The following is a 26,586-nucleotide window of genomic DNA, read 5'->3' as shown; positions in this document are numbered from 1 at the left end:
AATCTCAAAAAGATTCTTTGTGTCAGATGTAGATGCACTACCAGCCATCTTTAGTAATAAAAGACTGTAATAAAATGCTGAATACTTTCAGCCAATAGCAAGGTTGTTGAATATAATAGCAAGTACACACACTTGTACTTCCAAAGGTGTCCAAGAAGTAGATGTTTTGCTGCAATTTCAGTCCCAAGTGCTGATTACAACATATACATGAATCAAATCTGATACATTTACATAAATAACAGCTCCCACTTCAATAATACATCACCATAATTCCCAAATGCAATAACCCAAGTGCTGTATGTACCATTGTTTCACTACATAATGAGCATTCAACAATACGTGTACCAAGAGAAGCTGCCCTTTTATAACATTCGATATATCCCAAGTCCAAATTTCTCCCACTCAACAGTGAATCTGCTGTAATTTCATTGTCAAGGCACAAATTGGCTCGAAATGCATCACCAATGTGAAAATCCCCAAATTTTTTGCAGTAAATCTGCCCCAATTGCATTAATTCATCATCCTGAGTATCAAATACGGGCAAATGTTGCAGAAATTTCACATTTTTTGCAAAGCCCCCAATTTTTAGGGTTCGACTGTGCACAAATTACAATGAAATTGGCTCAGTTGAGCAAAATTTCACTTGTGTAAGAAAAGCCCCCAAAATTTTGAAGCAAATGCACACAATGTTTGCAATTTTTGGGTTAGATGTCACTGTTTTGCACGACGAGCATCAAATCTAGGAAAAGCCCCAACTTTTCAAGCATAAATCTGCACAGATATAAGTCTTATGCTTGCGCATGGTAACCCCCGTTAATGAACAAGGGTCCCGCTTGCTGGAAGGGATTTAAAAAAATGTCAAAAAGATTGAAAATGTGTTGAGGAGTTAGGCTGTTGACCTTCGACATGTCGCTTGATGCCCGTCGGTTGTGGGGATTGCACATGTCCATCTAGTGCGCCACCCGCTACTATTCAACTTACTTGCCATCGACCTTGGAGCGTGTCGCCTATCTTGCCAGTTGCAGTTCGTGCTTGTTGGCTGCTCCCAATAGCTGACGCTTGCAGAAACTTGCTGCACTTGCTTGTCGCTTCACACTTGTTGTCACAACTGCCACCCTTGTTGTCACTTCACGCTGGTTGGTCAAACTGACCATCAATTGACTATGAATGCTTGTCCCAGACCTCAAGAATGCAGATTCATTTGCCAATTCCTTGATACCAACTTGAAGAGTGCTAGAAGAAGCACGCAATAAGTGTGCGCATCAATCGAGGTGTGTTCAATTGTGTAGTGCAGTGAGAGTGAAGAGTCGAGAGATGGGCGTGTACCGGTGTGTTACACACAAAGAATAAAAGAATGTATTTATACTTAGGGTAAGGGCCTTTACATCCAACACATGGATAGCTCGCCATGACTCAGAGTCCTCCACTAGAGTATGAACATGCTCTTTGGGTCCCCTCATGCAAGACCACACGAACACATCATGTCACTCGTCCTAGTCGGAAGACATGAATTGAACGCCATACATCAAATCCACCAATTTTGAAAGAGTATCAACATGTGCTCTCTCCACTCTTATACTTGCCCCTTTTGGCTAAGAGCATGTGTGGGCTTGTATTATCACTAGAGCGGAAAAGAACCATCCACTCAAGCCATGGTAGATTGTGAGTGAACCAATATGATATGGACATTTGCACGGTCTTGCGCTTCGTCAAGCACACCATGATATCCACCACACGAAGTAGCAGCATGTCTTTCACATCTTTCTTCACTTAAAATGTGATTCTACGGCACACCATTCATTCTCTTCGTTTAAGTACATGACTGCAACTTTGTTGCATCATGATGGAAGCAAAGATTCCTCCAAAGACTGGAGGAATCCAACAACTTCTTTAAACAACATTGGTAAGCACCATAGAGACAGGGAACGCCCGTTCCGGCACATAGGAACGGATTAACGCGTTACGGGAGGTACGAGCCCAAGAAACGCTGGCGAAACGTTTCCTCCCATTCCTTGGCCCGTTCCGCCCGTTCCCGCTCGTTCCTTGGCGGTTCCCTGTTTGGAACAGCCTTTCCAGCAACATAATTTTTAAATTAAAAAAAAACGTGTTGCCCGCTACTCCCGTGCCTGCTCCCGTCCACCTGTAGGCTGTCGTGACTCGCCTGCTTTTCCTGCCTGCCGCCCGCCTACTCTTGCATCTCGATTGTCGCCCACTGCTCCGCCCGTCGCCCTTTGTTGCCGCTTCACTCACCTGCTCCGCCTGCCACACCTACCTCGCCTGGGCCGTGCCTACTTTTGCCCACCTGGCTCTCCTACCTGCCTCTCCCGCCTACGTCGCGTGCGGCCCACCTCTATTGCTTGCTTGGCTTGACTCCCGCCCGCGATTAGGTGAGGTCCGAGGAATCTTGATTCTCGACGCTCATGTTGAAATTTTGGCTGAAATTTCTGCAATTTCATTGGACTTTCAACTTTGGTTGAAATTTCTGCAATTTCATTGAACTTTGACACATGGATGTCGAAATGTTGGCTGTAAATTTCTGTAATTTCATTGAAGTTTACTGATTATTTGTCACTTCTATATAGATGGCAGCATTGACATCTATGGGATCTTCATCATCCTCAGCAGGTACTTCGTCAACAACTGGACGAAGTCGAAGCACTACTTGGTCATGGTGGGATGAGGTAGATGCAAGGGTGCCATTGAGAGGTGGAGGGGCTCGCCCTTGGAAATGCAAACTTTGCTCTTATGCTCGCACTAGTGGGGCTGATAAAGTGAGAGCCCATCTTCTACATGAGGAAGGGAAAGAGGTGCATTTTTGCACCAATGTATCAATTGAGAAAAGGTAGGAGTTACTTGACCGCATAGCCACTTCTATGGGGAATTCACATGCTAGGAGGACGCCAAATATAGCAATGGATCCAACAACATGGACTCCAAGGCCAGCAGGGCATGGTGCTTCATGCAGAAGACCACAAGGATTAGTGGCTATGTAGCCTTCTCGTGGGCCATCAATGGCAACAGGTCGTGATGTTAAACAGAGTTCATTGCACACTTCATGGGAACCAAAGAAAAAGAGGAAACAGATGCAGCAGTGGCACGCTTTTTTTACCATGACCATATTGCATTCAAATCAGCCAGGTCACCTTATTTTTTAAATATGGTGACAAAGATTGCAGAGTATGGACCCACATATAAGCCCCCTTCATCAGAAACTATTAGGACTACATTGCTTCAAAAGGAGAAAGTAGCCATAGAGATTGCAACAACAAATATTCGCAATCAATGGGCAAGAAATGGAGTGATATTGATAGCAGATGGATGGAGTGACACACGCCATAGGTCCATACATGGTGTTGTTGCATATTCTCGTGGAGATGTATACTTCATTGGTAGTCACGATGCTTCAGAGACTGGAAAGAGTGCAGACGTATTGGCATCCGAGTGGTGCGAGGCAGTGCAAGCTGTTGGGGCAGAAAATGTAGTGCAGTTTGTGGCAGAATCCAGATGGTGAACCTACAAACAGGGCAGCAGGAAACATTTTAATGGCAATGTATCCACATATCACCTTTAGTCCATGCATGGCGCATTGCTTGAATAACTTGTTGAAGGATATTGGGGACTTGCCATGGATTGCATCTCTTGTTGCGAAAGGCAACAAGATTATCACATTTATATGTAATCATCAGTACTTCCATGTTGAGTTTCGCAAGAGAAGTGACAAAGAACTTCTTAAATACTCGGATACACGATTTGTATATAACTTTCTTATGCTTGGTCGATTGCACTATTGCAAAGGTGCAATTAGGGAGCTATTTGCTAGTGATGAGTATGAAAATTGGTCTGGGGCTGCCACTGCTACTGCTGTGTTATGTAATGCATATGTTTCTGATAGAGATTTTTGGGATGAGGTCAATCGCACCGACCAAATGGTTGATCCTATTATGTACATGTTGAGGTTTGTAGATGACATGGATCCATGCATTGGGAAGATCTATGAAGGTATGGATCGCATGATTGAGAGGTTGGAGAGTTTGGAACAAAATGCAGATAGGTATGAGCAGATCAAGGAGTTATGCATCAGCAGATGGAATGAGTATGACTCTTCTATGCATGCTGCAGCATATGTGCTTGATCCTGAGTTTCAAGGAAAGATGCAAGAAAGAGACCTTGAGGTGGTTAAGGCTTGGAACACATTGCTTGCAAGGCTTTATCCTAGCCGTGAAATGCAACGCAAAATTAAAAATCAGCTCTCTATATATTGGCAAACATTAGGGATGTTTGGTACAGAGGATGCACTAGAGGACAGGACAAATATTGGGGCTGCTTTATGGTGGGAGGACTACGGGGCAGAAGCTCCAGAGTTGCAGAGTTTGGCTATTCGTATTCTTAGCCAAACAATTAGCTCTTCTTGTTTAGAGCAACTATGGAGCTCATTCAATCACATTCACTCAAAGAAGAGAAATCTTCTTGGTACAATGAAGACAAGTGACCTAGTTTATGTGAGCTCCAATCTTCGCTTGCTAGCTCGTACATCAGTTGCAAAGGTTGTGTGACATTAATGTGACATTAAAAGTGACATTTAATGTAACGTTAAGGTCACAAATATTGAATGTGACATTAAATTGACATTTAATGTGACATTAAGGTAAATCTAGGGGAACACGCACGAGAATGACCGTCCGGGCTCTTGGGCGCCCGAACGGGGTTAAGGGGAGCCTAGAGAGTAAGAGAGTCCAAGAATAGTAGGACTCACCAAAAGTGGACAGCTGGCAGAGGAAACTGGGAGAGAGGAGCCAGCACTTATCTAGGTGAGGTTGGGAGGAGAAACAGACTCGTGCTCACAGAGGCTTCATCGTTTTTTCTGTCTTGTCCGAAGTTATCTTTCATTGGTATGAGAGCCGTGAGGATTCCTGGAGATCTTCAATGAAAGGGCAGTGACGGATTTTCAAGTGCTCCGCGATCCATTCAGTCGACAGTCGATGGACCCGTAAAGTCGTTGGTCAAACGTCAAGTGCCCGTTATTCATTTAGTCGACAGTCGACGGACCGTAAGCTGCTGGTCAAACGATTAGGTGACACGTCACGAAAACTTGACGTGACGTGTAATTTTGGCCACGTAACGTATTGAAAGGGCAGCCACTTTTTCACGCCTGTCCGTGAACGCTGTAGGCTGATCGTGGGCCACCGAATCCTGGCCACGCCTGTCTGTGAATGCCCCTTCATGAACACACCAGCAAAACACGCATTCTTCTCCTTTTCACGGGCTGAAGTTGAAGTTATTTTCTGATACGTGTTTGATCAGTCGACTGCGTGTTCGGAATTTTTCTTTTCAGCCTCGACTGTATTTATATCACAAGTACAGGTTCAACAGAAAGCAAATTCAGGAAAGGGACATTGATGGCCTGCGTGATTATTAAAGAAGGGGGCTGAATACTAGTCGTTCTACAAAGAAGCTCCATTTTCTGCGTGACCGACTTTGTTCGGGCGATAAAATTTATTCCTTACTCTTCGGGTTTATTTCCAAACCAGCAACAACTGTCTGCCATTAAAATCAGGGAAGTACTTTACTTTGTATGCAAATTTCTTATCTTTGCTTTCCAATTCCAGTGTATTAATGGCAGAAAAAGGGAAAGAAAGGGTAATGGAAAGCTCTAGTTCTGGGGACCAACCTATGGTAGATCCCCATGAACCAGAAATACAAGAAGAACAATGGGAAGAATTTTTTGCTATACGAGAGCAATTCGATGATCTTACTGCTCGTGTGCAAGCTCAGGGGGTTCAAATGGAATTTTTAACCCAAACACTCACTGAAATAAAATCTCAATTAACTTTATTGTTGGAAAGAGATAAAAATAAGATAGAAACCTCGGATGTCCCATCTTCATCGAAAGATTTAGATGTGACTATGCGAGATCCTAAGGAACCCCAACCTTACCATAAATTGAGGGATAATCCAGTTCTAAAGGATATGAAACCATCTCAATTTTACGGGGAGGAAAAAGATAGGAATAAAGACACAATCTTTAATTTCCTCCAAAAATGGGAAGATTTACATAAATTAAAAAATATCCCACCACATCTCCAAGCACTGGAGGCTAGTTTAACTTTGGGGCCCAAAGCATATAAGTGGTGGCGAACTTTAAAGGAGGCAAATAAAATCCCTGAAACCTGGGCTCAATTTGAATCCGTCTTTTTGAAAGAATTCCTTCCTGAAAATGAAATGGAAAGAAATTGGGAAGATTGGGATTATGTCAGATAAAAGGGACGACCCCTGCTGACATATCTGGAGGAATATCGTGAGATAATCCTCAAATTGGAAGGAATAGATGAATTCCAAAAAACAAGAGGATTTATTAGGGGACTAGATAAAGCCTGTAAAAAGGAAGTAAAACGGAGTTTACCTAAGACGCTGGAAGAGGCAATTAAATTTGCATTAATTCATTAAGATAGTATGCGTCCAGGTATACTCACTAGTCTCACCGATACGGAGCCCAAGTCTAAGGAATTGGAAACCTCAAAATTTGTGGGCAAATTTAAAAGGAAAATGCCATTTTTTAAGGGTAAAAAACAACTCTTATAAGGCCAAAGTTAAGTCCTGATTACTTTGATAAGGCCAAAAAAGAAAAGTTGTGTTTCAATTGCCTATCCCCTAACCATGCTGCTTGGAATTGCCCTCAAAAGAAAAAGGGGGAAGACAAAGGAAAGGATAAGGATAAGGGCAAGGGAAAAGAAAAACAAATCCATGTAGTGCAGACCTTAGAATTAAAGGGGCATGAAAAGTACAAATCTTTAGAGGTCTTGCACATGGATGTACAACATAAGTGTTGTATGTCAACTTCTATGTGGCAGCCTACTTTTGGGCCACATGATTTACTTAAAGTACATGGATTGATAGCTGGAAAGAGGGTTAGAGTCATGATTGATGACTCTGCCACACATAATTTTATAAATTATGCACTTGTAAAAAAATTGAAACTTCCCCAACAAAAGAGTGGGCATCAAATCCTGTAGACTGGTCCCAGGAGTTGGTCATCTGGCGTCAGTGAGAGTTACATAAGAGGCCGTTTGAGCTTTCATTTGCTTTCCCACGCTCTCTAGACTGGGCCCTGCCTCTAGGAGTCGTAGCTAAGATCAAAGATCTGGCTAACGAACTTGCAGACAAATGGATGGAAGAAAGAAGCATGATAATGACTAGGTGGCGACAAGAGCCACAAGAGTACTGGGAAGACAAGGTCAATCTGGTTCCCAAAACCGTCCAAGGCTATGAGGCACAGCCGAAATGGCAAAGGAGGATTTGGGACACCAATTTTGATGCATGGACCGCATTTTGTAGTTCACTCCCCGAAGAGCCTAACGATCCCATATACATGCCCTACCCCTGTAGGCATGGAGTGGACTATGATAGAGATTTACATGGGGATTATGACTTCCCGAGAATGTATAATGTAAATGCTAGGAGCCCTGAGGAGTGTTTAGTGTTTAGGGTAGAAGATATACTTCCCTCCATAAATCGTTTATGTTGTTCGTATGATGCAAGGCCAAGATAATAAAATATGGGATACAATGGTATCCAATTTGGAAATTGAGATTCAAGGATATAAAGATAAACTTGATTTCCAAATTATGAACATGGAAAGAACTGATATTGCTCTAGGGAGGGAGTGGCTATGGGGATTGGAACCATCCTTAAAACGTAGTTATCACCATAATACACTGGAATTTGAAAGGGATGATAAGACTTTTGTCATTCAAGGTGAACATGAAGTATCTGATAATCCTTTGCTATGTTCTACTGAAGTTCAGAAGCTGATAAAGAAGGAAGTTTGTGAGGTATATATGTTATGGTCTCTTCCTGTACAGAACGCTTTTACTTTCTGTAATATAAAGCAACAATTTTCTTATGTTTGTGAGTTGAATATTAATAATGAATTAAGTAGTTTGTTAGATGATTTTAAAGATGTGTTTCCTTCTGACTTACCAAGTGGCCTTCCACCAGATAGGGGTGATATAAATCACCCAATTGATATAAATAAGGATATGCACCCTATTTCAAAACCACCATATAGGTTAAGCGAAACACAGCATCAAGAAGTTGAAAGACAAATTAAGGATTACCTGGATAAAGGGTTTATTCAACCCAGTAATTCATCTTGGGCTACGCCAATTTTATTGGTAAAGAAAAAAAAGGTTCTATGCGGCTTTGTGTTGATTATAGAGCACTTAATAAAATAACGGTGAAGAATAAATTTCCTATGCCCAAAATGGAGGATCTTTTTGATCAATTACAAGGGGCAGAATTCTTCACAAAGATATACTTAAGATCAGGCTATCACCAAGTAAGAATTAAGGCACAGGATGTTCCTAAGACAACATTTTGTACTAGATATGGGCATTATGATTTTTTGGTGATGCCTTTTGGTCTCACTAATGCACCAGCTACTTTTATGAAGCTGATGAATAGTGTTTTACGGCCCTATCTAGGACATTTTGTAGTAGTATTCTTGGATGATATCTTGATCTTTAGTAAATCAAGAGAAGAACATTTGGAACACTTACAATTAGTATTCCAATTGTTAAGAACACATTCCCTTTATGCGAAGAAAACTAAATGTGAATTCTTTGCACAAGAGGTCAAATATTTGGGGCATATTATCTCGAAAGAGGGAATCAACATGGATCCAGAAAAAGTAAGGGCAATTATTGAATGGCCACCTCCAAAGAATCTGGAAGAGCTGCAGATCTTCCTAGGTTTATCTGGATTTTATCGTAGATTCATTCAAGATTATGCCAACATAGCTGTTCCAATGACTGACCAACTAAAAGGGAAAGGAAAAAGTTTAATTGGGGAACAGACCAAAATGAAAGTTTTCAAAAAAACTATCGCTACAGCTCCAGTATTATTAATAGTGGATCCCAATAAACCATTTGTGGTTGAAGCTGATGCCAGTGATAAGGCAATAGGCGCGGTCTTATTACAAGAAGGTCGAACAGTTGCTTTTGAAAGCAAGAAATTAGACCGTGCAAAACAGAATTATTCTGTTTATGAGAGGGAGCTGTATGCAATAGTACATGCAATGAAGAAATGGAGGCACTATTTGTATGGTGCCAAACTTTTGATTTTATCGGATCATGAAAGCATTAAGTGGCTTAATGATCAACCGGATTTGCACGGGCGTAAAGCCAGATGGGCCGAACTCCTCCAAGAGTTCGACTATGAGATAAGATATAGAAAAGAAAAGTATAATATAGTAGCTGATGCACTCAGCAGAATGCCCATCATTAATGAATTGAGTTTTACTCAGTTCACTTCCAGCTTGCTTGAATCCTTAAAAGGGAAATGCCAGGTTGATCCGGCATATTCCAACATATGGGAAGCAATAAAAAATGGGGATCCAAATGAAAGTGCTTCTACTGAGGAAGGAATATCTGAGGATGTTCAACAAGGAAATGGAGCATCAAGGGTTGCTCAAACTGGATTCAAGTGGAAGAATTTTACCATTGATAATGGTTATTTACTCTACAAGGGTAGGGTATGTGTCCCGAAAGATGAAGAAATAAGGCGCCAGATACTCTTTGAGTGTCATGATACCCCTAGTGCGGGACATCTAGGAGTTAATAAGACTTATAGTCTTATTAAAAGGCAGTTCTATTGGCCTGGAATGAATAAGGACGTCCTTGACTATGTGGTCAAATGTAATAAATGCCAGGTTAATAAAGCTGAAAGATTAAAAATGGGAGGACTTCTCCATCCACTAGAAATTCCTTCGGGAAAATGGGAGAGTATCTCCATGGACTTTATTGTTGCTTTACCTAGAGCACAGAGGGGGCACGACTCTGTGTGGGTGATTGTGGATAGGTTAACCAAAATGGCCAGGTTTATTCCAACTTCAACTGATGTTAAAACACCAGAATTGGCTAGATTGTTCGTGGAGAACATATACCGATTGTATGGCCTTCCGGCAAATATAGTTTCTGATCGGGATAGAAAATTTGATAGCCATTTTTGGCGTGCGGTATTTAGGAAATTGGATACTAAACTTAGCATGAGTACGGCGGATCATCCGCAAACAGATGGGCAAACTGAAAGGGTTAACCAAATTCTTGAAGATATGCTTAGGGCATATGTAAGTAAAAGGCAAACTAATTGGGAAGAGTATTTACCGATAGCAGAGTTTGCATATAACAGTGCCAAGCACTCTTCCACTGGATATAGTCCATTTATGTTAATGTATGGGTTTCAGCCCAGAGCTCCTTTTGCAGTAGGACTGCATAAGGAAAAGGTTCAGGCAGCTAAAGACTTTTTGGAGGATATGAATAGTATGTTAAAATTTGCTCAAGAAAATATTAAAAAAGCTCAAAATCGAGCTAGAGCATATGCAGATCCTCACCGAAGAGACATCTCCTTTGAAGAAGGAGAATTGGTCTATCTTAAGGTGCCTGAACAAACTAAAACTATGAAAAAGGGACAATGTCCAAAGCTTTCACCAAGGTATCGTGGTCCTTTCATAATACTTAAAAAGGTGGGATAATTGGCTTACAAGCTCCAACTACCTGCTGGTAGTAAAATACATCCAGTTTTTCATGTAAGTAAATTAAGGAAGAAGCTGGGTGATTTGGATAATCTAATCTTAAATGATGATATTAAGGAGCTATTCAATGACCAATCTAATCCACATGAACCAGAAAGAATATTAAATGTTCGTAATAGACGAACAAGGAATACTATTTATCAAGAATGTTTGGTTAAGTGGAAAGATTGTTCAGAAGAAAGCTCAACATGGGAGCGAGTAAGTACTTTAAAGAACCGTCCGGGCTCTTGGGCGCCCGAACGGGGTTAAGGGGAGCCTAGAGAGTAAGAGAGTCCAAGAATAGTAGGACTCACCAAAAGTGGACAGCTGGCAGAGGAAACTGGGAGAGAGGAGCCAGCACTTATCTAGGCGAGGTTGGGAGGAGAAACGGACTCGTGCTCACAGAGGCTTCATCGTTTTTTCTGTCTTGTCCGAAGTTATCTTTCAGGTTGATTCTTTTATATGTTGGGAAAAAGATGATGATGATGATGATGATGGTGATGGTGATGGTGATGGGCAGGATGTTGTTCAGCAGGATGAGCATTCAGGCACAGTGGAGCCATCTTCCATGAATCAGAGCACTTAGTAGCTAGCCTTTTGGAACTTTAGAGTATTGACTTGGAAATTGGAGCTCTTGTAACTTGGATCTTTACTATTTAGGCTTTAAAGTTTAGTGCATATTTTGTGCTTTTGCAATGCACACTTGTTGCCAGTTGGACTTATGCAACATTGTTGATTACAATGTTGAATTATGAATGCGACAATCCATTGCTGGTTACAATGTTTTGAATCTTTATTATTGTTGAAACTTGATTATTATGTCTCTAGAGTCTAATTTCACGAATTATGGTTGATATGATCTCTCTCTCTAGATTCTAAGACAAGTGTTGACTCTCTCTCTCTCTCTCTCTCTCTATATATATATATATATATATATATATATATATATATATATATATATATATATATATATATATATATATATATATATATATATATACCGTTCTCTCCGTTCCCGTTCCCTCATTTTGGGTGTTCCTTCCGTTCCAAGGGGTCTCGTTCCCATTCTCGTTCCCGTTCCCCGTTCCTGGTAACTATGGTAAGCACACGAACACTCAACCATAGTTCCAGGAGATATGTTAGAATGATGAATCTCTTGATCATAAGGAAGCTAGAAGGGTCATAAAGAATTGAAATGAGAAAGAAAAGTACTTGCACAGTTACCTTGGAAAGGAGAGAGTAGCAAAGGGAGTGTGAATGCATGCAAACTTACTGTTACATTAATAAATGTAACTTATGGGGAGACAAGCGCGAGGGATGACCGTCCGGGGGCCTTGGGCACCCGAACGGGGTCAAGGGGAGCCTAGAGAGTAAGTGAGTCTAAGGATAGTATGACTCACCGGAAGCTGACGGCTGGCAGTCAGATCAGAATGAGAAAGCCAACAACCTTCTAGGCGAGGCTGGGTGGTGAATCTAAACGATCTCTCTCGTGCTGTTGGGACGGTCGAACAGAGGGGGCACTTAACTGAATCTAAGACATTATCACAGGCGATCAACACATACGTTATCTAACATTGGTATCAGAGCTGTTTCACAACAGAAGCGTGGTGGGTTTTTTCGGAAAAGAACCATTGGGTTCGTTCCTATTTGGAGCCGTCGGGTCCTGTTCCTATCTGGCGTGCTGGTGCGTTACTAGTCGGTAGCAGTGCTCATCAATCTTGCAGCTGTCCACGTCAACACGAAGTAGTCACACCAGGCTAAAGCGGGTGTCGCCAGCAGGAAACAAGGACGGTGGACGGCAGGATTCGAACGTGCGTAGGCATCGCCAGCAGGGAAGGGGGACGGTGTAAGATGTGTCGGACGAAATCCCGCCTTAGTGACAATAGCGGTCACAGCCAGTTCATATGTGACCTGGCGGGGGGAGTGTTTAATCCCATTTTCATCCTGTGTTTCTACTCGACAAGTCTTACTCTCACGTGTTCGGCACTGACAGCTGCTCTCATCTTGTACGCAAATTTCTTATATTTGCTTTCTAATTCTAGTGTATTAATGGAGGGCAAAGAGAAAAAGGGGGTAATTGAAGATTTTAGTTCTAGGGACCATCCTATGGTGGATCCCCATGAAACGGAAATTCAAGAAGAACAATGGGAATAATTTTTTGCTACACGAGAACAATTTGATGATTTAACTGCTCGTGTGCAAGCACATGGGGTTCAAATGGAGTTGCTAACTCAAGCACTCACAGAATAAAATCTCAATTAGCCTTATTATTAGAAAGGGATAAAAATAAGGTAGAAATCTCAAATATTCCATCTTCGTCGAAAGATCTAGATGTGATTATGCGAGATCCTAGGGAACCCCACCAAAAGCTGAGGGATAACCCAGTGTTAAAAGATATGAAACCCCCTCAATTTCACGGGGAGGAAAAAGACATAAATAAAGACACTATCTTTAATTTTCTCCAAAAATGAGAGGATTTGCATAAACTTAAGAATACTCCACCACATCTCCAAGCGCTAAAGGCCAGTTTAACCTTGGGGCCAAAGGCATATAAATGGTGGAGAACTTTAAAGGAGGCAAATAAAATACCTGAAACTTGGGCTCAATTTGAATTGGTCTTTTTGAAAGAATTCCTTCCTGAAAATGAAATGGAAAGAAATTGGGAAGATTGGGATTATGTCAAACAAAAGGGAAGACCTTTGCTGACATATCTCGAGGAGTATTGTGAGATAATCCTCAAATTAGAAGGAATAGATGAATTTCAAAAGACAAGAGGATTCATATGGGGACTAGATAAGGCCTGTAAAAAGGATGTGAAAAGGAGTTCACCTAAGACGCTTTGAGAGGCAGTTAAATTTGCATTAATCAGTGAATTGTAGACAAATTTAAAAGGAAAATGCCATTTCTTACGGGCAAGAAACAACCCTTTGAAAAGAAACAATATGTAAGGCCAAAGTTAAGTCAAGATGACTTTGATAAGGCAAAAAAAAAAAGGCTGTGTTTCAATTGCCTATCCCCTAACCATGCTGCCTGGAATTGCCCTCAAAGGAAAAAGGGGGAAGATAAAGGAAATGATAAGGACAAGGGCAAGGGAAAAGAGAAACAAATCCATATAGTGCAGACCCTGGAATTAAAGGGGCATGAAAAGTATAAATCTTTAGAGGTCTTGCACAAGGATGTACAACACATGTGTTGTATGTCAACTTCTATGTGGCAGCCTACTTTTGGGCTACATGATTTAGTTAGAGTGCATGGATTGATAGCTGGAAAGAGGGTTAGAGTCATGATTGATGACTGTGCCACCCACAATTTCATAAATTATGCACTTGTCAAAAAATTGAAACTTCCCCAACAAAAGAGTGGGCATCAATATGTTGTTCGTATGATGCAAGATCAGGATAATAAAATAAGGGGTACAATGGTATCCAATTTGGAAATTGAGATCCAAGGATATAAAGATAAACTTGATTTCCAAATTATGAATATAGAAAGAGTCGATATTGCTTTAGGGAGGGAGTGGCTATGGGGATTGGAACCATCCTTAAAACGTAGTTATCATCATAATACACTGGAATTTGAAAGGGATGGTAAGACTTTTGTGATTCAAGGTGAACATGAAGTATCTGATAACCCTTTGATATGTTTCATTGAAGTTCAGAAGTTGATAAAGAAGGAAGCTTGTGAGGTATATATGTTATGGTCCCTTCCTATACATGACACTTTTACTTTTTGTAATATAAAGCCACAATTTTCTTATGTTTGTGAGTTGAATGTAAGTAATGAATTTAGTGGTTTGTTCGATGAATTTAAAGATGTATTTCCTTCTGATTTACCAAGTGGCCTTCCACCAGATAGGGGTGATGTAAATCACCCAATTGATATAGATAGGGATACACACCCTATTTCTAAACCACCTTATAAGCTAAGTGAAACACAGCACCAAGAAGTCGAAAGACAAATTAAGGATTACCTTGATAAAGGGTTTATACAACCTAGCAATTCACCTTGGGCTACGCCAATTTTATTGGTAAAGAAAAAAAAGGTTATATGCGGCTTTGTGTTGATTATAGAGCACTTAATAAAATAACGGTGAAGAATAAATTTCCTATGCCCAAAATGGAGGATCTTTTTGATCAATTACAAGGGGCAGAATTCTTCACAAAGATATACTTAAGATCAGGCTATCACCAAGTAAGAATTAAGGCACAGGATGTTCCTAAGACAGCATTTTGTACTAGATATGGGCATTATGATTTTTTGGTGATGCCTTTTGGTCTCACTAATGCACCAGCTACTTTTATGAAGTTGATGAATAGTGTTTTACGGCTCTATCTAGGATATTTTGTAGTAGTCTTCTTGGGTGATATCTTGATCTTTAGTAAATTAAGAGAAGAGCATTTGGAATACTTACGATTAGTATTCCAATTGTTAAGAATGCATTCCCTTTATGCGAATTTGGGGCATATTATCTCGAAAGAGGGAATCAAGATGGATCCAAAAAAAGTAAGGGCAATTATTGAATGGCCATTTCCAAGGAACCTGGAAGAGCTGTAGATCTTCCTAGGTTTATCTGGATTTTATCGTAGATTCATTCGAGATTATGCCAAGATAGCTGTTCCAATGACGGACCAACTTAAAGGGAAAGAGAAGAGCTTTAATTGGGGAACAGACCAAAATGAAAGTTTTAAAAAACTTAAGGTAGCTATTGCTACAGCTCCAGTACTATTAATTGTGGATCCCAACAAACCATTCGTGGTTGAAGCTGATGCCAGTGATAAGGCAGTAGGTGCGGTCTTATTACAAGAAGGTCGACCAGTTGCTTTTGAAAGCAAGAAATTAGACCGTGCAAAATTGAATTATTCTGTTTATGAGAGAGAGCTGCATGCTACATGCAATGAAGAAATGGAGGCACTATCTGTACGGTGCCAAACTTTTGATCTTGTCGGATCATGAAAGCATTAAGTGGTTTAATGACCAACCGGATCTACAAGGGCATAAAGCCAGATGGGCCGAACTCTTCCAAGAGTTCGACTACGAAATAAGGTATAGAAAGGGAAAGTACAATATAGTGGTTGATGCACTCAGCAGAATGCCCATCATAAATGAATTGAGTTTTACTCAGTTCACTTCCGATTTACTTGAATCCTTAAAAGGAAAATGCCAGGTTGATCCGGCATATTCCAATATATGGGAAACAATAAAAAATGGGGATCCAAATGGAAGAGCCTCTACAGAGGAAGGGATATCTGAGGATGTTCATCAAGGAAATGGAGCATCAGGGGTTGCTCAAATGAGATTCAAGTGGAAGAATTTTACCATTGATAATGGTTATTTACTCTACAAGAGTAGGGTATGTGTCCCGAAAGATGAAGAAATAAGGCGCCAGATACTCTTTGAGTTAATAAGACTTATAGTCTTATTAAAAGGCAGTTTTATTGGCTTGGAATGAATAAGGATGTCCTTGACTATGTGGTCAAATGTAATAAATGCCAGGTTAATAAAGTTGAAAGATTGAAAATGGGAGGACTTCTCCACCCATTAGAGATTCCTTTGGGAAAATGGGAGAGTATCTCCATGGACTCTATTGTTGCGTTACCCAGAACATAGAGAGGGCACGACTTTGTGTGGGTGATTGTGGATAGGTTAACCAAAATGGCTAGGTTTATTCCAACTTCAACTGATGTTAAAACACCAGAATTGGCTAGATTGTTCATAGAGAACATATACCGATTGTATGGCCTTCCGTCAAATATAGTTTCTGATCGGGATAGTAAATTTGATAGTCAACTTTGGTGTGCTGTATTTAAGAAATTGGATACTAAACTTAGCATGAGTACGACGGAGCACCCGCAAATTGATGGGCAAACTGAAAGGGTTAACCAAATCCTTGAAGATATGCTCAGGGCATATGTAAGTACAAGGCAAACTAATTGGGAAGAGTATCTACCGATAGCAGAGTTTGCATATAATAGTGCCAAGCACTCTTCCACTGGACAAAGATATGGCACATGAACAAGGGCTCACACACAAAGTAGGTATTTAAAAAAACACACGTATCAAGCAAAAAATGCAAGATTACATTGAATCGTAGTTAGTCAGCAGTTGGTGGAGCTAGCATCAGCATAGCAAACAGCCACCTTTGACAACATCAATGGCACAACACATTCAACGGCAAAGCGCTAGTTAGAGCTGTGGCAAACAAGGCAATCCTGAACCGTAGATGCATCATGGGTAGATCAGCACAGTAGTCAAATGCACTTAGCAACTAGACGTTAATGACAAGCAAGCTTAGGTGGAGAGTGAATGTTACAGGATGTTGTTAACATTGGAGTGGGTCATCACGAGTACTCAAGCAGAAATCGTGGTAGGGCATGCGGATGCTACCCTGCCATGTCAATGGAGGCATCCGACGGCATGACATGTAGTCAAGAGTAGCAAGCCAAGCGCCAATGGGCATAGGCCAACACCCATGTCAATGCAAACTCAATTAACACTCAATCACACAAACCTAGTAGCAATGTCAAGTAGAGATTATAGCAGTGACGATCCCCAAACGCAAATCAACATAAGAGATCACGCGTCCACAAAATTAGCGAGCATGAGCAATCTCATTCAATCAAAACATCCTTCATACAACCTAAACATTTGATATCATGTTAGAAGAGTAGAACATGTTGCAGAATAATGAAAGACACAAGATCAATGAAAGAGACAATGCAAAAGATGTAACCGGGAATAGGAATCCACTACGATAAGAGCACACCGGCTCACACACTTTATAAGCTCCCTCTCTCCACACCAAGAATTTGCAAGTACATGAATATATGGATTGACAATGGACTGGCCACACTTCCTTCTATTATAGCCAAAAATAAAGGAGTGGTCCACAAAATTAGCAAGCATGAGCAATCACATTCAATCAAAACATCCTTCATACAACCTAAACATTCGATATCATGTTAGAAGAGCAGAACATGTAGCAAAATAATGAAAGGCACAAGATCAATGAAAGAGACAATGCACAAGATGTAATCGGGAATAGGAATCCACTATGACAAGAGTACAATGGTTGAGCACCGGCTCACACACTTTATAAGCTCCCTCTCTCCACACCAAGAATTTGCAAGTACATGAATATATGGATTGACAATGGATTGGCCACACTCCCTTCTATTATATACAAAAATAAAGGAGTTGTCCTACCACAAAATAGGTTGGCCAATTACCAAATAAAGAATAGAGAGAATGCCCATAAATAAGGCAGTGGATGTTGTGAACCTATGATATGATCACTTCTAATAGTTTCATGGGTGTTAGGCTCTCTATTAGGTTGTGTTGGACACCTTTATGGGTAGTTAAGCAGCCCACTTAGGGCTAGCTGATTTGTCTTAGGTCTCAGCCTAGGGCATCTCTCTCTCTCTCTCTCTCTCTCTCTCTCTCTGTCACACACACACACACACACACACACACACACACACACACACACACGCATGCACGCAGGGCTCCTCTATTCTTGTTGTATTGGATCACATCCATTTGGAGAGGGAGTTTGGAGGTGATGCTGGTCACCATACATGCCATTCACTTGTATAGGTTTGAATAGTACATCTCTCATATTGTATTATGGATTGTGTTGCCCATTTGTTCATTGTTTAGGCCCTTGTCTTCTCTCTCTCTTTCCCTGTTTATTCTTCTCAGTGTTCAGTAGTTGTGCTTCTTTCACTTTTGTTGCTCACAAAATATGTAAACATTGGATCATTGTCATCATTGTAGTGATGGGTTGGGCACGGAGATCGAGACAGACAATCGTTGCACACAGTGAGAGAGAGAGAGTGAGATAGAGCACAGTCGAGAGTGAGCCCGTTGTCAGAAGTGGAGCAGCGGTGGAAGCATAAACATGTGCTGAAATAAACTGCTGAAACACAAGACAAAAAGAGAAAAGAAAAGAACACGATACAGATGAGAACTCAGATGTATGCACGGGAAATGGAATCCATATATCTGAACATGAGACAGTCGCATACAATAGTGAGTCACTGGCTGCGTGGGCACTGGCACTGGCTCCTCTCTCCACAGAGTCTGCAGATGGTGAAATGAAGTGACTGACTGAGGAGGAGCCACTGAGTATAAATAGGCTGAAAAAGTGGGGAGCAATAATGCTGGTCGGACAGCATTAATGCTGGCCGACTGGTGTATAAAAATGCTCCACTGGCATAAAATGCCACACCAGAAAAATACCTAAAATACCTAATAAAAAATGCCCAGCCCAGATCAAGCTCAGACTCACACATGAGCTGACAAATACTCTGCTAACACCCTCTCTCAGATCATGAGTGATCTGATACAATACAATAGTACAATGAATAGGGATTAGAAACTATACAACATAGAACCACCAAGTAGAACCATGGATACCCAAGCAGTGGGTGATCAAGCCACCACCAAGGTGCCTCGGAGAGAACCTGATGTCGATGTCGATGGTACCAAACACCTGAAAATAGAGAAGATCATAGCATGTCTCTGTGTCCATCACCAATGTCTCGCAGTAGCATACAAGACCATCCTGTCAAAAATGCCTCTGAACATAGGTGACCATGAATTCCTTGCCTTTGGCCAGACCGCCAAAGTGTCCCCTCATGTGAGCTCCAGACGAAAGCCTCCCGCTCTCTGTCAGATAACCAGCTCATCATGAACCTGGATATCAATCCCAGCTCCAGGATTTGATTCCACCAGACTGAAGTCGATGCGTCAGGGACGTCCCTCTCTGGAACCTGTGCACCTGTATAAAAATATAGATGAGGCGCGGCTGCCCCATCTGAACACCCGCTCACACTCCCTCTCTGGCACAAGAGAGTCGTGAGGGATGACCTCATCACCACCACTAGAAAGCAACCGAGGAAGGGGCCACCAAGCCCTTCCCGCGATCCGAAGAAGAGGAGCCCTTCTGCACCTTGGACTTCACCTTGGTCGGAGGAGCGGAGTCGGAGTCTGATGAAGGAGAGGACTCATCGGTAGAGTCAGCATCCCGCTTCGTCTTCTGCTCCTTCTTCCTGGAAGCCGCTAACTTCTTGCAGTCCTTCCGCAAATGTCCCTTCTTGCCACAGTGGTAACACTGGGCCTTCGACTTCTTCTTCCCGTCACCCCTCTCTGAAGCTACAGAAGCCTCACCTCCATAATGTGCCGGAAGCCGCCCCTGTAATCTCAAGGATGCCTCATGCAACTTAGCATCAGGGGAAGTGCACGGAGGAGCCATATGGAGAGGATAAGAAGAGAAGTAGAGAAGAGATAGAATTGAGAGAGGAAACACAGCCAAAACACAAGCACAGACTGCAGAAAATGAGAGTTCACATGCAATATAACCCAAAATCTGATCAATAGAAGACAAAATCTGCTGCAGAAAGTCAAAAAATCAGTCAAAAACTGCCAAAAACAGCAAAAACGGCCTGAAGTAACAGTCACCTAGCCACGAGAGATGCTGAATCAGCAAAACGCAGGCTGTAAACTGGAGAAAAACAGGTAGAAAACTGTCGCCAGCAGCTGCAGATGAAAAACGCAGGCTGCAGAGGGTGCGTAGGCAGCAGAGGGTGCAGAGGCAGCAGGCGATGGCAAAACTGCAAAAAACGCAGGCTGAAAACAGCCCCAAAATAGGTCGCCTGGCTGCGACAGCAGTCGTCTGATCAGCAGGGGTACAAAACAGTCCTGAAATCAGCAAGAAAACACAGTAGAAACACAAATCCTGAAAACTGATACCATGTCAGAAGTGGAGCAGCGGTGGAAGCATAAACATGTGCTGAAATAAACTGCTGAAACACAAGACAAAAAGAGAAAAGAAAAGAACACGATACAGATGAGAACTCAGATGTATGCACGGGAAATGGAATCCATATATCTGAACATGAGACAGTCGCATACAATAGTGAGTCACTGGCTGCGTGGGCACTGGCACTGGCTCCTCTCTCCACAGAGTCTGCAGATGGTGAAATGAAGTGACTGACTGAGGAGGAGCCACTGAGTATAAATAGGCTGAAAAAGTGGGGAGCAATAATGCTGGTCGGACAGCATTAATGCTGGCCGACTGGTGCATAAAAATGCTCCACTGGCATAAAATGCCACACCAGAAAAATACCTAAAATACCTAATAAAAAATGCCCAGCCCAGATCAAGCTCAGACTCACACATGAGCTGACAAATACTCTGCTAACAGTATATGTGTAAGCACAAGTGCTAAGGGTGTGTTCACACCCGAGCACATTTAAAGGCACGAGGCCTTTATTCCCAACAATCTTGCAAGTGGTTGTAGTGAGATCTTGGAAGCATTGGCTGCATCCTTATGAAATTAAATGTGGAGAATTAGTTTGAAGGAGACTCCTTGACACAACGGTTGTAGGGAGGAGGACATTTGTTTCAAGTGCAAGGAAAAGAGTCATAGGCGTTGTGTGTCCTCAACAGATGTGATTGGACACAGCATTGGCAGATGGGTCAACTCAAGTTGGTGAAAATGGATTGGCACAGATTTTGGTTTTTTGTAGTGACCAGGAGGGAGTAGTAGAGTTTGAAATCCACTGTTTCAAAATCTATGGTTGTTTTAGGACAAAACAAGGAATTTGTCACAATTCAAGTGCAGCAACCAAGACCTTTAGTGATGGATATGTCTTCTTTGCATAGACACCCACAAGAGGTGGGTGAATAGTAGTGTGTTGATGACATGGCACTCTGAGGTGTTGCAGGTCTTTGACAGAGATTGGCTTCGAGATATATTTCTTGGTTGGGAGTCAACTTGTTCATGGGGATTATGATGTTTGCAGGGACATAAATGTGGAATTTGCATCTCTTACAGGGACACATGAAGCTGCTTGCATTTCAAAACGTGTGCTTAGCCCTAATGAGAGAGATGACCACGATTTGGTTGTACTAGCCATGGATGAGTGTCAGCATGCACTTGTGATATGGTAGCATTTTCCTCAGCACAATAGGTATCTTTGGTAGCAAAAAGAGTCAGAGCTTTGTGAGAAACGTTACTAGACCATAGATACATAATTGGTCAAAGGTCTAGACATTTAAATGGCCCTAGAGGATCGCTGTAATGGTCAAAAAGTGGGATTGAATGTTTTGGCTGATGTTTTGATTATTTAAAGTTAGTGTAATCTATTTGAAGAGTTTTGACAAAAGCTTTGGATAGCCCAGTACAATGGGCAAGATTAGAAGTCTTCATCAACCCTAGGATGAATGAAAGCAATGCCTTGATTATTGCCAGCTTTCCTTTTCTTCTGTTCACAATGTGCAGCTGACTTGTGCTTTCACTATATGCCATAAATAATTAGAACTCACCAGTTTTGATGTGCTATATCACATTTATGTTCTTTGTTTGAGCCTTGCTTCAAATGATTTGGTTAGGTTTACTTTCAGGGTCACCTTCACCCTAAAAGAAACAAGGTTGCTGGCTGCTGGCTTGTGATTCTTTTTTCCTAGTGTTGCCATTCACTACTGCTGGTCATTTTCCTCTAGTGATCCGGCCCATTCTGGCAATGCATTAGTAGTCAATCCCGAGCATCAAACAAGCTTGCTGTCTGCAAAACTTCACCTCTAGCAGTGGAACAAATGCTGTCCTTAACTTCTGTATTGTTGCCCACTCTGGTCATCTTAGTCTTTGAGCCGCTTCACCCAAACAAGCGGAACAAATGCTGCCCTCAACTTCTGTATTGTTGCCCACTCTGGTCACCATAGTCTTTTAGCAGGAGCCTGAAACAAACTGCTTCTTGCATGCCGGTCTTCACCCAAACAAGTGGCTGCCCAGATGCTGTATTTCAGCTATCATGCATTATGAAATTTGGTGCCTTGAAGTGTGAGCGAGGGGCTCCTTTTTTCCAGGCCGTAGTGATCTTGAAGTGTGAGGCCTCAAACTGGAAGGGACATGCGGCTGCAGATTATTGCAGATGAACAGCTGCAAATTGATCTTGATCCTTGATGAAAATGCAATTTGCAAACAAGCAAACACGTGGTTTTGTGGTACCCTTCATGCATGCATAAACAAAATGCATGGTAGATGTGCAAAATAATTTTCTAGTTAATGCATCTATGCAGTATAACATACGTACAAACATCTAACTAGTTATGTATGCTGGCTAGGCAGCGTCAATATATCTTCCAGGAACGCATAGCAGGCAAGCATTTTTTGTGCTTGAAAGTGTATATTGTTTCAGCCCCTCGGCCAATCATGATATCATTAGTTCAAAGGGTTCTGGTTCTTTCAGCACTGCAATCTTGTATTAATTCACTCTATTGCTTGCAGCCTTGAACAAAAACCTATGATCAAATCAGGGTAGACGAGTCTCAAAAATGGGGGGTTTCATATGTAGGAAACGGTTCCATAACCTTTTAGAAACTGCAGGAAGCAATTTTCGTACAATCCATCATAAGTAAGGAGAAATTGATTTGTTCAAAGGTGTGAGAAAATAATATTGTATACTAGGAACTTATCATATTACATGAACAATAAACAAATCCTAACACACATGGTAGAGTATGAAACACAATGTCTCTCACAATCAGGTGTTTTATGTGAATGTTAGTCTGTTGTAGCTCTTGCATTATTATGCTTAACATTTGTTTCCACTTATTTTATTTTCAGGCCAGAGATGCCAGAAGAGTCAAGATTAAAAGAAGAAATTAGGGTCCTTACTGAGCTCAGTAAACAGGAAGTGGATGCAACTAGTCAAACGAATGGAGTTGCTTCTGATGAAATGGGACATAGCAAAGAAAATCTCCTTGATACAATTCGTATTAAAGAAAGGGAATTGGAACTGCTAACTAGGAGTCTCGATGATAGAGTGCGGTTCTCCCAAAAAATTGGTGAAAGGCCAGGATCTCGATCAGGACGAAGTGATGTATCAAGCCGAGCTGACAGTAGGCCAGGCTCCAGATCAGGCCGTAGTGATACTGGAAGGAGTTTTGATTATCCAGACAGAACTGGATTCCAATTAGGAAATAGACCATATGATTCAGCTGAGAGATCTAGTGCACATTCAGAAGGCTTTAGGAGTTCAGACCCAGGTGATCGAGGATGGTCTCGCTCTGGACGCATAGAAGGTGGTGAATCACTAGAACGGTGGAGTGGATCCAGTGATAGTGGAAGAAGTTTTGATTCTCTGAGGAGGACACGATCACGAGCTTTACCTGCAGAGGGTGGTCGTATACCCAGTTACTCGCAAGAGGGAGGTGGCCCAGATATATGGACAAGGTCTAATGAAAGTGCTCGTGATAGACAAGGGAGCTGGATTGATCGTGAGGGATCAAATGCTGGAAGAAGGTTTTGAGCAGTTTGCAGTTACTGTCAAATTTGACATTCCAAGAATAAGACATTCATTGAAATAATTAATGAGAGCTCCCAGGAAAAGAGTGTTCTTTGTTATAGTTATCATCCTGATTTTTGAGCACGGCTCCTTAGCAGAGTCCAGCTGGATTTTTCAAGTTTCACTTGAAGGTGAAACAAGTTTTGGTTATTTACTGTAAGGGCTTAATTGCAATGGTACCTGTTTACTTTAAAGGAAAAAAAACGTTCTGGTTGTGCAAGGATAACTGTTTATCCTGGAAAATGATCATTTGCTTTGCGTGTATGACTAGGCATTGAATAAAATCTATGCAAGTTCTAGCAGCATGTTCTTTTTATATAGAGAGATCAGGTTCAATTCCTGGAATTGGAGGGATGTGGCTAGTTGAAACTTGCGGCATTGTGCAAGCTCAACGTCAGTGTGAACAACTCCTAATTGAGAAGTGACAATAGTACATGGTTGTACTGGGGCTTTTGGTCGGAAGTTAAGGCCAGTGCTTGTAGTAAACTGTCTCTGTACTTCCAGCCTTTCAAAGCATTGTAAACTTCTGTTGAAAATCAGATTGGCTATCCTTATCGAGTTTGTAAACAAATTTATCTGTTGAACTACATTGTTTGTGCTGACAGAGTAGAGAGAAGTATCTCAAAATTTTTTGGCGGTTGTCTGGCAGAAATCCTGGTTGGTGTTATTTATGCTGAGAAACCATTCAAATTATGGATACTGAATGAAACAGGAGATCATTTCTCTGGCATCTGGAACTCTTGCTGTGTCAATTTAAGTCGGTTGGTCTGTTTACATAGTCTGTTTCCCAATGCTCTGAGATAGGAATTATTGTTGAATTAGTGATAAAAATGGAAGTTTAATGTTAGAGTTTCTGAACAGTTTTCTATTTAACGCAAGTGTATTTTGGGCAAATGAAAGGGAGCAATGTCTGAAACTTTGGTGGCTGTTGGCCGAAAGTTTTCCTTGGTGTCATTTCTGGTGAGGACTGTTTGATATACCATATGCTTTGTAATGGAGTGGTATCCATGACTTTACTTGGTTCACTTGTGCAGTTCATATGTATGGGCTAGGCATGTGGTTGACAAAAAGAGTGTAGTTATTTGTTTTGACAATTCAAATCAATAATTATGCTTATTTACAGGGTAAACCAACATAATATCACCACTTTCGGAGCTTTTTATACAATCTGAAGTACAGGCGGATTCTCACATCCCTGTTTAGCCTATAGTACTGTTTCAAGTTTTATAGGCCTCTTCCTTCAATATTGATGGCATTTCATTTTAATGAAGACTTAAGTGGGTGTGGTAGTGTGAAGTTATACGGTTTGGCTTTTATTATTTGTTGTGACTGATTCAAGAGGATGAGCCTAAATCAAATTCTCTGGAGTGTCAAGGCATCTGCTACCAACAGGACCTTGAGAGCATCTGCTATGTATGTTTCCCATTATTGGCACTCTTGCAGTGATAAATTCGAGTGTTTGTAAATGTAAATAGATTGATGATGTACATCATGCTTCAGCCTCATTGTTTTTCCACTACCATTCTTTTGATGCAACATGGCAGTACAGGAAATGGTTATGGGCCTTTTGTCAAGGCTTTGATAGCAGTGTACTGAAATCTTGCTACTACTGTTTAAAATATGAACGTAGGTCAGCTCAAGCCAGTCTACTGAAATCTTCACATTGAGGAATATCTTAGTGCAACACTTAGTTGCTCCGAATGTAAATGCTGTATTGAATGAGAATCTTTATTGAGAATAAACCAAATAAATTTACTCACTCCAAAATGCAGTTGTTCTCATGTTTGGTGGTTTTGAAGGCACGCTTCTTTAGCATTGAAGCTTCCTTCTAATCCTCTCTTAACACTATTGTAATACTCCTTATACGAACGGTAGTCGCAAGAGAACCAAGGTGGAATGGATTTTCACTACGGCAATGATAAGTAGGTGAGGGAGACAATCATCTACTTACACTACAGCTCTGGGAACTAGGGAAGAGGAGAGGAGCCTCTCTAGCTTTTCCCACTCAGCTCCAAGCCATCTTATCCAATGGTTTCTTCCTGAGGTTGGAAAAACAACACCCTCAATGAGACCTTTCTTCTAATTATTGCTGAAAAGAGATGCCCATTTCGAAAAGAAAATGCCCCCAAACGTAAAAGCCAATTAATCCCAAAATAGTGGCTTGAAATGCACTTACCCCTTTCAATTCGATACAAACTGTCTAGTCAATGTAAGTGTAGAGTTTAGTTGCACATGCAAGTATTTGTGATTAGAATTTCAAGTTGTTAGGGCTAAAGTTGGTTAAATTTTAAAAGAGGGTTAAGAAGTCTCGATTATTTAGTTAAGCTCTTGATTATATCTAAAAAGTATATAGGAGTATAGGATCGGTGTTGCTCTTATATGCACAAGACTTGACTCATCATTTGAAGTTTGGGGTTGACTGACGATGTCATAAAGTGAAAGTCTCTCTCAAGAAAACATCTCACTTCAAACTAAAATGAATTTACAAAGATGTGATGTAGTAACTAGTTCAATTGATGGTTATTTCAAGTCCTTTTAAAAGCTATAAAATTGATTCCAAAAAGACACTAACCCAATTGGTTTTATTGAAGAAAATGATGTGTTATTGTGGTTAAGTTCCAACAAAACAAATAATCTAATGGGTTAAAGAAAATGTTTTGCTACATTAGG

The 26,586-nt window shown here is 41.2% G+C and overlaps 1 protein-coding gene across 1 annotated transcript in view; it reads left to right on the top strand.

Moving 5' to 3' along the window:
- LOC148030532 (eukaryotic translation initiation factor 4B2-like) overlaps window positions 1-24,650 on the top strand; it is a 46,516-nt gene extending 21,866 nt beyond the window's left edge. Inside the window, exon 2 of the mRNA XM_087686887.1 lies at window positions 23,196-24,650. Coding sequence (XP_087543013.1) covers window positions 23,196-23,880 — 685 coding nt within the window. The 3' untranslated portion in view covers window positions 23,881-24,650. The remainder of the gene's footprint in view (window positions 1-23,195) is intronic.
- The last annotated feature ends 1,936 nt before the right edge of the window (window positions 24,651-26,586 follow it).

This window comes from Lygodium microphyllum, chromosome 10 (assembly GCF_053477565.2).
Source record: "Lygodium microphyllum isolate KBCC chromosome 10, Lygodium_microphyllum_v1.1.10, whole genome shotgun sequence".
Taxonomy (NCBI): domain Eukaryota; kingdom Viridiplantae; phylum Streptophyta; class Polypodiopsida; order Schizaeales; family Lygodiaceae; genus Lygodium; species Lygodium microphyllum.
Note: the sequence above shows the minus strand (reverse complement) of the source record. Positions and strands in the feature narration are given on the sequence as shown.